This window comes from Corapipo altera, unplaced genomic scaffold, assembly GCF_003945725.1.
Source record: "Corapipo altera isolate COAL_440 unplaced genomic scaffold, ASM394572v1 151, whole genome shotgun sequence".
NCBI lineage: Eukaryota > Metazoa > Chordata > Aves > Passeriformes > Pipridae > Corapipo > Corapipo altera.
Genome location: NW_020884976.1, coordinates 92,935 through 108,715, shown reverse-complemented (window position 1 = coordinate 108,715; position 15,781 = coordinate 92,935). Strand labels below are relative to the sequence as shown.

General features: G+C 45.8%; 1 protein-coding gene across 4 annotated transcripts in view; it reads left to right on the top strand.

Moving 5' to 3' along the window:
- The window catches only part of MORC2 (MORC family CW-type zinc finger 2), a 48,443-nt gene that overhangs the window by 14,560 nt on the left and 18,102 nt on the right, over nt 1-15,781 (top strand). For 2 of the 4 annotated variants that reach the window (XM_027665461.1, XM_027665460.1), the window contains exons 5-10: nt 3,894-3,984; nt 5,546-5,654; nt 6,821-6,980; nt 7,062-7,173; nt 8,406-8,531; nt 11,658-11,737. In XM_027665461.1, the coding sequence (XP_027521262.1) occupies nt 3,894-3,984; nt 5,546-5,654; nt 6,821-6,980; nt 7,062-7,173; nt 8,406-8,531; nt 11,658-11,737 (678 nt within the window). Of the gene's footprint in view, nt 1-3,890; nt 3,989-5,545; nt 5,655-6,820; nt 6,981-7,061; nt 7,174-8,405; nt 8,532-11,657; nt 11,738-15,781 lie in introns of those variants that run through there. The other 2 variants (XM_027665462.1, XM_027665464.1) reach the window with 2 other exon arrangements.

Genomic DNA, 15,781 nt, shown 5'->3' with positions numbered 1-15,781 from the left:
TCTTACCCCAAAACTCTGTCTCTGTCTGTAGAGCTTAGTCCTGCTCTCTCTGCTGCTGGCTCTCTTTCTCTTCAGACATCTCTGTGTCTCTCATCCTTGGCTGCAATGCCTGTTTGCTGCTCGTTCTTATCTCTTCTGGCTCTCTGCCACTTTCTCCGTCCGCTGCTGTCTCTGCTGCTGCTCCGTCTGCCCACTCATGGTGGAGGAAACTTCTTTAGCTTTCTAGCTACAGGTACTTAGCCTGGCCTTATGCTGTTCCAAGTCCCTGTAGCCCCCCAGCCGGGGGGGCTCCTGCCCTTTCTTCTCGTGGCTTTACAACATGGCCACTTCTCCAACAACAACAACAACATCACCTTCTCTTCTGGTCTGCTTGTGATATGTTTATATTTTGCAGAAGCGCTCATTGGCTCAAACCCCAAGGGTCTCCACCCCCTGGGGGTTTACCATTTTAGAACTTCAGGGGGAGTTTTCCCCCACCACAACTCTACTTCCACCCCCTGCTTCTGCGAAAAATCATATATCACAACAATTCCAATACTCTACAACTAACATATAACCTAAAATGAAATACAACTCCTTCTACTATACATTAGCACAACATTACTATGAACTTAACTCCATATCAAGCACTTACATTCTAACTAAAGCTCTACCTTATCAGCCCTGGTACAGTTTACATCTGAAAGCTTCTCTTGGTTATGTCAACAAGTCTTATGTTTTCTACCCACAGCCAATCAGATTATCCGAGTCACAGCACCAAAACTTGTGGCAGTTTGAGCCACATTAGAAATCCCAAATCGAATTTTCCAGGCTCCCCCCACCCCTTCCCAACAATTTATCCTAACACTGGAGAGAAATTTTCAGGCTAGAGGCTTCTGTAGGGGAAGGAGGAAGTATATACATTTATTTACACAAATAAATACTATACAAATTAAAGGCAACTATATATATGTTACATTTCTATCAGTCAGTCCTTTCAAGCCCCTCCTTTAACTTCAGTCCAGGAGCAGCTTTTCAAGACTGATACGTAACACAGTCTGCCGTGGGAATGTTCTGGGCACCTGAACGCTCCCCGCTCACCAAGTTCCAGTTGTTTGTTGCAGTCTCTCTTCCTCATGAAGTCCAAGAAGATAGCTTTGAGTCCTTGCTCTTCTGCTGCTGTGTGATTTCTCTCTCTCATACCTCGGTTCGTAGGCTGCTGCAGTGTAGTTTAGCTTATCAAGCGTCCACGTCCTGGAATGTTGATTTCTCCTCGGGTTTTCGGCTGTCCTGCGTTTTAGATCACGGCAGAGACATCCTCCGGGCCCCTCTCTCTCTCTCTCTGGGGGTCCATCTCCAATTCTTGCCTGGGATTTTCTCCCCAGCAATTGAGCCTCCTCTGGCCCGTCCACTTGGCTCTGCTCCAATGCTGAGCGTTGCATCCACTCTCACTAAACAGCGAGAGGGAGAAAACAGCCCTCCTCTGCAGCTTGGCTGCAAAGGTGGGGGGGAAGGAAGAAGAGGGCCTGGCCGCAGGACCTACCTCTCTCTCCCCCACTTACCAGTTGTTTGTGAGTCGCATCCCTCACAAACATACACTCATTCCAATGCTGTCTCTAACTCTGGCCTAGGCAGAGTTAGGGGGGCCGCAGGGCTCCCCTCTTCCCCCTGGAGGGGGAGAGAGAGGGAGCTCACCCACCCCCTGGCCTTCAACACCTACCCGCAGCAGACACCAACAGCAAAACAACCAAGACAGAACTGCCAACAGCTTCTGGTGCTGTGATATATGATTTTGAGCAGAAGTGAACAACATGGACAGTGATTGGCTCTTCAGGGAACACTGCCCTGGCACCCAATCACCTCTGAGACCCCCCGGCCTCTCAGGGGGGCCAGTTTCAGCCTATGACAATGTGCCCTTGATTTCTTGGACTCTGAAGATCAAATCTGCCATATTGAGTGAATTTCTTCAACTTGTTTTTCTTTCGTCTTTTGGCATAGTTCCCCCCCTCTCCTCCTTTTTCTTGCCAGGGAGTTTGCCTTTTTTTAATCTAGTAGCTCTGAAACACGACAGAACAGAACCACTGTGACTAAAATAGCCTTAAGTGAAACTCCCTCCAGAGCCTTAACTCAAAAGAGCTGAAAAAAAATTCATTTGTATCTTGATTCTTTAGAGGATGTAAAGATTAAGTCTCTCCCAGAGACAGACAGTTTGGAGCAGAGAGGTGCTCCCTCACAGTCCCCTCTGCTCAGCACTACCTTCGTCTCTCTGCCCTGAAAGCAGAGTCGTTATAGAGTGGTTTCAGACACCCAGCATTGAGTGATGACCAATATGGTCACCTTTTCTAAAAGAGGAAATGCTTTGGATAATTACTCTAACTTTTTTAGCTTCCTGAAGGTTTCTTAAAAATAGTTATTGAAAAATGTTTATACAACAAAAAGGTTCCAGTAGTCCTTTTCTTCTTAGAATATTCCCTATCCCCTTTCCTGACCAGGCTTTAAAAATAACACAGTCATCGTAGTTAGAGTAATAATAATAATAATAATAATAATGATGTCATCATGGACATCTTTACCCATATCTCACATACAAGATATTCCAATGTTTTCTTTGGCTAGAAAATACTACAGTAGGCTGAAGAGAAGGCAGAGGTACCCTCATCCAGTCCAAAGTTGGTTTTGGAATAGCTGTGGAGCTCCATTATGAACACCCGCAGTTGAGACAGTGAGGGGTTTGCACAGTTGCTCTCCTGTATTTGTGGCTTTAAATCTGAATATGATTTCAACTGAAAATGGCATTCTGACACCAGCTCAGTGATGCCATGTCAGACCAATGCTGTTAATGCTGAATATCGTACTGTAAAACTGGCTGTCATGGCTGGTGAGCCTGAGCGAGTCTCCTGGGTGCTGAAATCTAGCCAGTCCATGGGCTCAGCTTCCCTCAGCCTGGCGGGGTGAGTGATGTCCTGTGCTCCCTCACAGCTTGTGTATGCATTTGAGAGCTGTAATTGTTGTTAGCCTTCCTGTTAAGGCACTTTGTGTTCCTTGTCTCTGGAATTGCACTTCATTTCTCCCAGTAAACCCTCTGGTGGAATGATTGCTATCTCTTCGGGGAAGGGAAAGGAATCATTCTGTCCGAGGGATGATGTTAAAATTTTGGCTTTATCCCTTGAAAGTAGAAAGGCTGGAACTAAAAATGACAAACCCTCTCAGCTGTAAAGCCATCATGTCCTTTCATTTTGTCCTGTGCTAATGAAATACTCCACTAATTGCTGTGGGACCTGCTCATGCTGCCTTTCCTCCCAGCTGTCCTGCTGCCAGGGGTCCAGCAATCTGCTGCCAAAGTTAGCTTCTGTCCTACTAGTGCTTTAATTAACCAAAGTGTTCAATTCAGCACTGTGAAGAAATAGTAGTGTTTTTTCTGGATTCCTGACCTTTTTTATAGTCCTGACTTATGCTCTAGTTCCAGTGCTCTCAAGTGTGTGGTGTCAGTGGGACATGGGATGCAGCAGAGCTGCCACTTCCCAAGGTTTTGGTTTATGAGTATTGATAACTGTGGTGGACATAAACAGCCCATTTTTATGGATTTTTTTTTTTTTTTACAAGAATAAATGTCTTCATGTAGTTCAGATGGGACACTGGACTAGGCCGAAACTTAAAACCTCTTTTTGTCGGCATCATGCCACCTGTAGAAAGTTTCTGGTAATGTCAGTGCCCTCGAGCAGCACACACCTCACAGGGCTCTGTGGTACAGCTTCAGGATGGAACTTCAGCTTGGGCTTTTGTCCTCTTTCATGCTATAGTCTTTCTGTGCTGTTTCCAGTTGGTGAAGTAGTTATCTTCCTTCTTTATTTAAAAGATGTGTGTGTGTCTGTACATTAAAATAAGCTCTTTTTGTTCCCTGTCTTTTGTTGCAGATGAAGCTGCCAGTGTTATCCAGTTTGGTAAATCAGCCAAGCGATCACCTGAGTCCACTCAAATTGGGCAGTATGGGAATGGCTTGAAATCGTAGGTATAACAAAAGCCAGCCTTCTGAGGTTGGGGAGGTCAGAAGCCAGGTGGTTGGTTAATGTATTTTTTGCTTGAAGGTGTATATCTTTTTTTCCAGAAAAAAAAAGCAGATGAACTCTAGATAAGATACCCTGGTTTGGTAAGGCAGGAGCTCTGTCAACATCTGCTGTGGTTCTCCCGTGGCCAAGAAGGCTGTCCACAGCTGATGACAGTATTTTGGCACTGTGTTTGCGTGAGACAGAAGATACAGGTCAGAGCCAGGGAAAAATAATGAAAAAACTGGAAACCAAACCGTAATCTGAAAAACCTGCCTGCAACAGCCAAGTAATAAAATTAGAACAAAATAGTGTTGCAACCTCTCGGTAGGAAAGTTGTCTGGTGCAAGGCAGATGGACTTTAACTGTTTCTTTTTGTTCTTAAACCAAACAAAAGCAGAAAAAGGGGGAATGATGGAAGGAATGAGAGGAGGAATGGGATTAAGTCCAGAGGAACAGAGATGGGGAGGAAATCTTGCTGGAGGGGATTTGCTAGGAAAGAGGAAGATGCTTGCTGTGTCTTTGGAAAAGTTAGAGAGCTTTATGGCTTACTCCGTTCTGCTTTGTCCTGGCGTGTGTGGCTTGATTATACGCATTCTACTGGGAAATTGGCAGGACTCTATAATCTGGGGGGAAAAAACCCAGGATTTAGGGGATCTTGAGACAGTATTGATTCAACTGCAGCATAGGACACATCCCGGATTCTGACCTGTGCACTTCCAGGACGGATCTGTGTCCCTTCTTAAACTTGAATAAGAGTTGTACTGTATTACAGCTGAGAAATGCTGCCTGAAGCCCCAGCATGTGAAGGGTGAGCTGTGGTATCGCTGTGATATGGCCTTAAGCCAGTCTCAAGACAAATGCACTGATGTAAGACTGATACCTCTTTTCAATGCAAGGTTAATTGTTATCTGTTAAGATTTTTTGGGTGAGTTTGGTAACAGGGTAACAGAGAAGATGCAAAGACACTATTTTGGATAGGAGAGTGAGGAGGAAGATGGGACTGCCCCTTTTTGTGACAATGAGCTACTAAGCTGCCTTGACTGAAGTGTCAGTGAGGCTTTAGTTAGATATTAGGAAATTAATATTCTGTCTCCAGACTGCTGCTGTTCATTCTAGATACAGAGAAATGAGAGGCGTACTTGCTTTGTCACTGACATTTCTGCTCAGAGGTTTGAAGGTTACTGTCACATCTCACCCTAGTTGTCTTTTTACATTTTTTTTCTTTTTATTTAAACTGTCTACATAGTAGGAGTTTGGAACGCTGTGCTGTACTTCTGCACGTTTTAACTGTGACTGGTGTTAAATGTTTTGAAACACTGTGAAAATGTCTAGATTGAGATACCTTCTGAAAGGAATGAGATGTTTAGAGAGAAATGGTAGTTGCTGTTTCTGCCCTTCTACCTAACCTGGTTTTGGCATCTTATAATTGAACATAATGGGAAGAAAGCTCAGTAAAGTGGTCTGTGTTTTGAACAGTGTGGTACATCAGGTGTAACACACAGCCCGATCTCTGTCTACAGGGGTTCTATGCGGATTGGGAAGGATTTTATCCTCTTCACGAAGAAAGACAATACCATGACTTGTCTCCTCTTGTCACGGACATTCCATGAGGAAGAAGGCATCAATGAGGTTTGCATGTGCTTGTTGTAATGAAGTAATTTAGTGAACGCTGCCTTGTCTGAACTTGCCCAGCTCTCACAGGGGAATGGTCTGTGTCAGGGCTGGTTGCCACTCTTGTAGGATCAAGCATATGGTTTTCTTTTAGCGATATGCTTGTAGGGCTTCTGCAAAGTCAACAAAGATTTCTTCCTTTTGGTTTTAATTCTCTTTGAGAAGTCTCTCTACAGCAAGTTTGAAGGGCTTGTTTCAGTCACTTAAAGGTGCTTTTGCTGAGTTCAGAAAATGCTCAGACTTCTTGCATTTTCCTTTTCCCACAAAATTTGAGTTTGAGATGTATTTAAATTTATTGCTCTAACTTGATTTTCTGTAGAGAATAAAAGGTGTTGTTGAAGTTACTACCCATGGGTCATAAACTCCAGGCATGTCTCTTCTTTCAGATATTCTTCTTTTTAATAAAAAGTCAGTGTGGTTCAACCTATGAAAAACTTGTATATCTTAATAGATAACTCAGGCAATGTTGCTCCAGGCAAGGCCGATAATGAAAAGTTTTAAATTTGCATTGGGATGGTATCTCAGGAAACATCTTCTGTCCTGAGGGAGGGAGTGAGTGTAGGGAACTGTGCAGAGAAGCTGGGGAGGGGCAGTGCATGCTGGATGCCAGCCCATGACTGAAGTCCTTTGTGCAGCTGCAGTTTATAATTCTATCTGTGTTTTTGCTCCAAAAAATAGAAACCACCAGTAACCTTACTAGAACCCCATAAAAGTAATAAAGAGTGAGATCAGGATAAATGTGAGTGAAGGATATTTGAGTTCGTGAGAGAAATTAAGCCAGAGGTTTACATTTTTAAAAAAGGCAAGTTTGAGTGGTTTTTTAGTGTTATGAAAGTTGCTACAAGGGGAGGGGAAAAAAAACTATTGAGTGTGTGAGTAGCTGGTACCATATGGGTGACTCAGAGGTGGTTCAGTCTGAGACTGGTGGTGTAGGAAAGCAACTCAGAGGCTGGCAAAGAGGGTCTTCAAGCATTTGACAGACGTGCAAACCACTGAAAAACTGGAAAGGACTCATGGTGAATTAGGGGGCTGTCAGGAGGGGTAGGTCACTGGGCTGTGACCCACAGGAGGGGCTGACTGGAGTGGGAGAGCTGGAGTCACTCTCAGTACAATGGGATTTGCAGGTCATTGTTCCCCTGCCCACCTGGAATGCACGGAGCCATGAACCTTTGACGGACAACATGGAGAAGTTTGCTATTGAGACGGAGCTCATTTACAAGTATTCCCCTTTCAAATCAGAACGGGAAGTGATGGAGCAGTTCAGTAAGATACGTGGTGAGAAAGGTACATGTGGATGGTGCAGGTCATGGGCGAGGTATTTGGGGTTTGGCTGGGATTTGCCTGATCGTCTTGTTACTTGCTCAGGCACCCTGGTGATCATCTTTAACCTCAAACTAATGGATAATGGAGAGCCAGAGCTGGATGTGACTTCTGACCCACAAGACATTCAGATGGCAGAAACACCCCCTGAGGGAACGTAAGCGTGACCAGTATTACAGGCCCTGATCAAGCTGGGTGTGGGGTTTGGCTATATAGTGTGTGCATGGGGTTTTCTAAAGCGTCTCTTTCTGTACTGAACTGGAGAATGTAGAAGATCTGTAGTTTATTCTGTAGTAGTTTGGGATTCATGTATGTGTTAGCCCACAGGTGTTGTGGCTGTGTTTTGGGTGAACACCTGTGCTAGCTGGTCTCAGCTTAGCCAAAGCAGCAGACTCAATGCCCTTTCAACAACTTAAACCAAGGAACCCTAAGCTATAGGTTTAATTTTCTACACTCATCAAAGATGTTTTCATCGTCAGTCTGTGCTGCTTCTAAACTTCTGTTCAATTTTGTGATTAAATGGTAAAACATGAGGCGCTGTTCAGGTCAGCCTCCATGGGTGGATGGCGCAGAGGTGCAGGTGGGGTGTATAATCACATCTGTCTGGGAACAGGGGCCATTCCTGGACTTTCCTGCATAGGAAGAAAAAGGATGTCCTCTGAGGGCAGCTGGAGGAGCAGAGGGCCCTGTTCAGAGAGAGCTGAGTGTTTGCTGGGTTGATTATGTGTAGCCTGAAAAGGAAAGACTGAGCTGAAATGAGCCAAATGTTTGATCCCAGAGCTCTGTGGGGACACTTAGCAAGCTTTACCTTTCTAATGAGATTACATGCTTCTTCCCTGAAGTGCTTGAATTTTCCATGGGAAGTTTCAGACCCTGTAAAGCAACTCTGTCTCTATGTATTAAGAGTGACATTATTGAGTGCACAGTGCAGCAAACTTCTTTGATCCCTCCGGGGATCTCATATGCTTCTCAGCCTCTTTAATGCGAGCTCTCAGGGCATCACTGCTTCTTCCTCCTAATGTTGTGGTACCATGTCTGTGTGTGAGCAGTGCAGGTTCTGTGGCAGCACACTGTTGACTCACCGAAGGGTAAGAAATCTCTGGCAGATGGGCACACAGTGTTAAATGGTCCCTTTTATAGCTTTGACGTTTATTATGCAGATGTATTCAAACTCCCGCTTGAAACTGCAGTAGCGTATATCAGTATTTGGTAGAAGTAGTTACAATGTACAGTTCAATGGAGAGTCTCTGGAGAAGACACAGATAGAAAAAAACTTTAAAGAAAAACCTCACTTAATGTAGCTACATGGTAGTTAAAATAGAAAAGCCTTTTCTTTCACCTGGCTGTCTTGCTGAGGGCATTGTTCTGAAGTAAATGGCTCTCTTGCAGCAAGCCGGAGCGCCGCTCCTTCCGTGCTTATGCTGCTGTGCTATACATCGATCCCAGGATGAGGATCTTCATCAACGGACACAAAGTGCAAACCAAACGACTCTCGTGCTGCCTCTACAAGCCAAGGTAAGTGTTGGACCCAAAATCTGCAGATGCGTGGGACCTTTTGGCATTAGAGAAAAGGTTTAGCATTTTGCTCTCCAGCAAACATTCTGCATAATTCCATGTTAAAGCCACAGAAACAGACCATAAGAAAATGGCGTGTGGTGCTGATGTCATGGAAAAAGAGGTACCTTTTGGAAAATCTAATGTTTTTAAAAGCTGCATGAGTCAATGGTGCAATTTGGCTCCCTTTCAGAACAAACTAAGAAATGAAGATCCTTGTTCAAAATACTATATTCACACAAAACTGTTGGTTAACTGTGTTGTTTTTTTGAGCAGGACAAGGAAATACATATAGTTGGTGTTGGGATTATTACTGAAACGAAACTAGACTGAGCAGTTTGAAACAGTAGCTAATCTAGGTTTGAATAGAGATTGAGAAATAGCTTTCTCTCTATTCTTTTAAATTCCCTTAAACAAAAAATGTGACAGTGAGCTGAGGTGTGCTTCCAGTTGGCTGAACAGAGACTGGAAAAGGTTACCAGCGTGGGAGGGGAAAGGGAAACATGTATTTAAATCTGCTTGAGGCAGTAGTGTTCTTCTGTCCCTGGGAGCACACAGTCTGCATTCTAGATACTTTAGCATGATTTGGTTTAATAAAATCGTAGCAATTTTGTAGAGTATGAGCTGATTGTTTTAGTATAGCATTTTGGCTTGCAGTGGTATTTCAGTAGTATGGGCCCACTCTCAGCCCACTAAGGCGCTGTTACCTACCCCAGGCCAGTGTCATGTGCCCAGTGGCACCTGAAGAGTCTGGCTGGTTTCTAACTCAGGCCATGGTCTGTCTGTCAAGCTCATACTTCCTCAGCTCCTTATGTGAGAACGTGTGAGATGTTATTAGAAACCTGAGCAAAGTCAAGGAATGTTACACCCACTACTCCCTGTGGTGGCCAGGTCAGTTGTTTCCCTGCAGATGGCAGGAAACTTGCTACTGTAAATCCTGATTTGCCGGATAGAGAATTTCTGGATTTCTGACTCTGTTTTACCTACATGGGCTCCTTTGGGGTCAGCTGATGCAGCATCAGTGCTCAGCTCTTTAGCATGGCTGTGTTTCTAGCCCAGTAGACTGGACCAGGTAAGTGTTGAACTTTCCTGGTCCAGCAAAGGGATGGAACAGGCAGCAGAGGTGCTGCTGCGTTCCACCCTGCGTAGCTGGTGTGGGACATCCTGAGGGGCTCTTTGCCTTAAGTGGGGGCTCCCTCCTGCAGTAGGACTGTCAGTCAGATTGCCTTCATCTCTGAAGGAAAAGCCTGTACAGTGGCTTGTCTGCAGGTTCCAGTGTTGGTGTTAGAGAACAAAGAGTGGAAATCCACCATGGATTTAGGGGATGTAAATGCCTTTACTGAAAATTAGGGGTTTGCAGCCCTTGTGCTGTTTTTCAGGAATAACAGTGTGTCTCCTAAGCTAGGCACTTGTTTTCTGTTTGTCATCTGCCCCTTTTGGAAACCATGTTTCTGTGGGAGAGGCTTCTGCTCATCTGTCTGGAGCCGGTAATGTGCCAGTGGCAGGGGCAGCCTGGTTTTGTGCAGATCCTTCACTAGCAGTCCCAGCTTCCTTGGGAATGGCCTGTGTCTCCTGAAAGGTTACTTCCATCCCTTCCCCAGTACCGGTTGGAGCGTGGGTTGTGCAGGTAGAAGTAGCCAGGCCATGTGCAAGTGTGTCCCTTTACAAGGACACTCCAAGGCAGTTGGAATGAATGTCATGAGGCTGGTGATGGCTCACGGTACCATCATCTGGGACACCCTACAGTTGCTCACAGTGCTCCCTGCTGTCCCTGTAGTCCCCTCAGGAGCTGCCCTGCCTCTGAGCTGGGCATGGGGGGATAATTCAGCTTCACCTTGCTTCTCTCTTTTTTTTTTCCCTCAGAAAAATTGGTTGGATATGGATGAGGTAATGTGGTTATGCCAGCATGTTGAAAGCAGCCTGGCTTTCAGTGTGCTCTCTCTCTTGCCCCCAGGTAGCTTTCATCAATCTTACATAAGTTAGAGATGATACTGCCAAAATCCTGTCTCTACAACTCCTGTCACAGTGACTTCACTCAGCTGGGTGATTTCTGGAAGCGTTAGCACCTGCCTGCTTTTTTGTCACTGAGGAAATCCTTACGAATAGCAGAAAATGAGTTTAGCAAAATGTATTTCAGGGAACTGTGCTTGTAGTGTGAATTTTCTAGATTTGGAAGCAAGGGATTCCTGTTGGAGAGACTATTTCTGACCTCAGTACCAACATCCGTATGTGCCCACCCACAGAAACAAACCTAAACAAAACTTTTCATCTGTACAGTGTGGTTTCTCATGAGTCCTGACAGTTTATCTGCCATTTGGAGGTAATCTTGTCTCTCATTGGGATCTAAATGTGATTCCAGTCAATTGGTCAGTCAAGCCTTATGTCCCTATGTAAAAACCATTTCTAGTGGCTTTTGCTTTGGCTAAATGCTGGAAAGGTTTATTTTCCATAAAGAGTTATTTGAAGTAGGATTTTCCTCTTGATACTTCTAAAACCTTGTGTCTTAAGATGATCCGAGTTCCTGCAGGCTTTGCTTGTCCTTGGTGTCGTCTTCCCTAATTACGTGCCTCTGCTCAGAGGCACTCATAAGCTTTGGCCTCACACACGCCCATCTCTGTTTTTCTGCTTTGAGCTAGCCCTGTGTGAGATGGACCTGTCAGATGGCACCCGTGGATAGCTGTTTCCAGGAAAAAGGAAAGATTATTTAGCTGTAGTGGGAGGATTTTGAGAAGCTTTCCATATATATTCATTTTTCCTTTCCACTTCTGAAGAAGAAATTATTTCTCTAAGTCTTGCAATTTCCTCAGAGTATGGGTATATTTTGCCCCCACTGGCTAGTGCAGAAAAAGACAGGTTATTGTGGTTGCAACTTCTGCTAAAACATCTCTGACTTAAAGAGATTTTTGCCTAGGTTCAACCAAAATGTTCAGTTCCTGATATGTAAACCTCTTCCATTTATTGAGTCTGTTGGGAGGAGTATACAGTAGCTACTTGTAGGGACTTTTTTCTTTTTCTCTCATGCAGTGATGAAATCTTGGTTTGACCTTACTGCTGAGTTTGCTGATTAATAAATTTTGATCATCACAGGATGTACAAATATACTTCAAACCGTTTCAAGACCCGTGCAGAGCAAGAGGTGAAGAAAGCAGAGCACATGGCAAGGATAGGTGAGTCCTCAGGGGATGCATATGCCCTCGTTCAGCTGTTGCAAAGGGAAGGTCTGAACGCTTGCTGGATTGCTTGCCTCTGGAATCATTGGAATTGCTCAGGAACTGAGTTATTATAGTGACTACAAACGACCCAGAATTACTTCCATGCAATGGAAGGAATGTACATTGTTCTCTGAGATCATTTCATCTGGGTAACAGCTGTACAGGATACCCCTTGGAGTCCCAGCTGTCTGCCCTCACTCCAGCCAAAGCCTGGTTGAACCCTGTCACCCCACAGTTCTGCTCTCACCTTTAGCATATCACAAGCTCTTGGTTGTGTTCTCCTTTTGCCCTTTTCTGTTGAGGCAGCTCAAAAAGTAGATTTTTGTTCTGTCACTTGATGTAAAGGGATTGGTCCACTTAGAAGTGGAGCTCTAGTGTCTGACTGAAAAAATGCTGCCATTGGTGTTCTAGTACTGAGAACAGGTCTCATTGGCATGAAAACGTTACTCATTTCCATCACCAAACCTGCCTGGTGCCTCTGGCTGTGCAGGGAACCAGCACTGTGCCCAGGTGGCCAAGAAGGCCAATGGCATCCTGGCCTGTTTTAGAAATAGTGTGGCCAGCAGGACTAGAGAAGTGATTCTTCCCCATCTGTACTTGGCACTGGTGAGGCCACACCTTGAGTACTGTGTCCAGTTCTGGGTCCCTCACTTCAAGAAGGACATTGAGGTGTTGGAGCAAGTCCATAGAAGGGCAACGAAGGTGGTAAAGGGTCTGGAGCACATGTCCTGTGAGGAGCGGCTGAGGGAGCTGGGGTTGTTTGGCCTGGGGAAGAGGAGGCTCAGAGGAGACCTTATTAGTCTACAACTCCCTGAAAGGAGGTTTTAGCCGGGTGGGGGTTGGTCTCTTCTCCCAGGCATCTAGTCACAGGACCAGAGGACATAGTCTCAAGCTGTGCCAGGGGAGGTTTTAGGCTGGACATTAGGAAGAATATCTTCACGAAAGGGGTCATTTAGACATTGGAATGCCCAGGGAGCTAATGGAGGTGTTTAAGGGAGAACTGGATGTGACACTTAGTGCCATGATCTATTTGACGTAGTGGTGTTAGGTCATAGGTTGGACTCGATGATCTTGGAGGTCTTTTCTAACCTAAAGGATTCTGTAATTCTGTGAACCGGCCTGGTGCCTCCAGGGGTGCAGGGATCACTGAACTGTCCCAGTGCCCCCTGGGGGAGAGGGGGTGCTGAGCAAAATGCTTAGGGTGTGGTGGTGAAAACTCCCAGCTGACCTCAAACTGTTACTGCAAGATTGGGTCACATGGAGCCTCTAGGACTAAAATATGCTCATAGCATTATCCTCAGCCTCAGCAGCACACATCTCATTGCGTTGCTTGTAGGAAAATGGATTTAATCTGTAACAGCCAAGCTCTCTTTTTCTGTTGTTGATAGAAAAGATTAATTTCTTTCTCCAGCTCTCCAGAGGGATTCTCACCCAGGAATGATTTGCAGTGTGCTCTTTCAAACCCCAGGAGTGCATTGTGAGAAATGGTGGGTCTCAGCTGAGCAAACAGCAGTTCCAGCCTGCCAGAGCTGCCTGCCAGAGATGTGTTGGAATTCATCAGACTGAGAGAGTGCTGATTCTCTGGAAGTAGCTTATGAGCTTGTGGAATGAAAACTTAGGATAACCAGAAAATAGCTGGAGGAGGAGGATGTATGGCCAGCTGTGACTATTGGTGACATGGCTTTGGCATATTGTAGGAAGAGCCACATCTAAGAAGTAAAGACATACATATGTTTAAGGTGAGGAAAAGCCATTTTTTTCATTCCATGGGAACTGACTTCCTACTTCATATGATAGGCTGTAGTATCCAGATCCCTAAGTGAGTGGGTGGACCTAGGAAAAAAGTACCATTCCTGGGCAAGGTGGCTGTGAAAGACCATCAGCTGCTTTCTGTGTCCTTCAGAACCAAGACTGAGTACTGCACTGAGGCACCTTGGTGTTGTCATTGCCTGGCTTCTGGAAATCCCCTTCCAAAGTTTAGAAAGCAAACAAACAGGAGAGGTGAGGAATCATGCAGGTGTCCGGTACTGGAAATCGTTAACAGCTCTGTGCTACACTGAGTATTATTTTGGAGTATTTTGGTGTGTCCAGTGCCTTGCTTGGCAGTGCCATGGGTATGCTGTGCCTTTTGTCCTCTGGGAGGATGTGGATGCAGGTACCAGCTGCTGCGTGCTCGCTGTCCTGCGTAGGACACACGTTTTACCCACTGGGGCCTCAGCCCTGTCAGCTGTCTCAGTTGTCACTGCGTTAGTGGAGCAGGTTTGACCTGTGCCCTTTTGGATTACTGCTGTGTTCTTTCCACTAGCCACAGATATTTTTAGCCCATCAGCAACTTCCCTACAAGCTCTGATTGAAATGGACTGAGTGCTTTAAACAGCCTCCAGATTCCTGTGGGTTTGATTTAGCCAGGCTGTCTCTTGATGATGGTTGCTCACACAGCACAGTCCTGCTGTGACCTGCTTGGTGGGCAGCTGTGAACTCAGAGAGTGCTGCTGTGGGAATGAGGGGAACACAGCTCCAATGACATGCTGCATAGGAAGGAAAAGGGATTGTTATTGTAGTGGTATAAGTGAGCTGACTGGCTACAGACTTTTGTTTCCTTCTGTCTGGCAACTGAGTGCTGCTTTTCAGAGAGATGCTGGTAATCCCTAGGAGCCAGTTGCTACCCTGTCATCTTTCTGCTTACCCCGTCCTCTGTAAATCTTAGACAAGGTTGTTCCTCAATTGTTGTGTTTCTTGTTTTGAGAGTCTCACAGCTGCAGTTTGTCTCTGTGTGAGGAGAGCAGCGCAGGAGATGGCGTTTGGGTGTGCTGTAACTGTGCTGCTGCCCCCCTGTTGCGAGGGTGTGGGCCTTCTGCTCACCTTGGTGTGAGCCACACCATCCCTCAGCATGCACCCATTGTATTTCCAAATCACAGAATCACAGAATGGTTTGGATCAGAAGGGACCTTAAAGCTCTTCTCATTCCATGCCCTTCCACTAGGCAGGACAACTTGCACGAGACCTGGATGCTCCAAACCCTGTCAAACCTGGCCTTGAACACTTCCAGAGATGGGGCAGCCACAGTTTATTTGGGTAACCGGTGCCAGTACCTCACCACCTTCACATGGAAGAATTTCTTCCCAACAGTCCCTCTAGCCCTATTCTCTGTCAGTCAGAAGCCATTCTCCCTTGTCCTGTCATTCCAGGCCCTTGTCCAAAGTCCCTCTTCAGCTCTCTTGGAGCCCCTTTAGGCATTGGAAGGCACTCTAAGGTCTCCCTGGAGCCTTCTCTTCTCCAGGCTGAACACTCCAAGTTCTCCCAGCCTGTCTCCAGACCAGAGCTGCTCCAGCTCTTGCAACATCTCTGTGGCCTCCTCTGGACTTGCTCCAGAAGCTCCATGTCCTTCTGATGTTGAGGCCCCAGAGCTGGAGGCAGCTCTGCAGGTGGGCAGCGTCTCAACGGAGCGAAGCAAAGGGGCAGATTTCTCCCCTCCCTTGCTGCCCACGCTGTGGGATGAGCCCAGCACACGGGGGGTTTCAGGGTGCCAGTGCACACAGCTGGGGCATGTCCAGCCTCTCACCCACCAGCACTCCCAAGTCCTTTTCAGGGCTGCTCTCAATCCATTCTCCTTGCTGAAAATGAGGTTTATTGAATGAATCTTAAGCGATATAAGGGTTGTGTGTGCCTATCGCCAGCATTCCTCTTGCTCTAGGAGTATCTTTTATGTATTAAGTTTCTTGCATGCAAGGATCAGGTACAGGGTAGGTTTTCAGAACGCTGGGTCCTATTTCGTGGATAGCACAGATTTGTCTTTTTCCAGGCAAAATTTAGCTATTATCAGAGACAAAAGCATTTCTGAGAGTAGTCTTTTCCCTTCATCTCTGCAAGAAAATGATCTCTTTGGAATTCCTTTTCAAGCCTGTTTTTGTGAGAATCTTTCTGTGAATCATTGCCAGGCAGAGCGGGCAGGGCCACTAGTATCCTTATGCTTTCCAGTTCTTTGTTGACTTCCTCTAG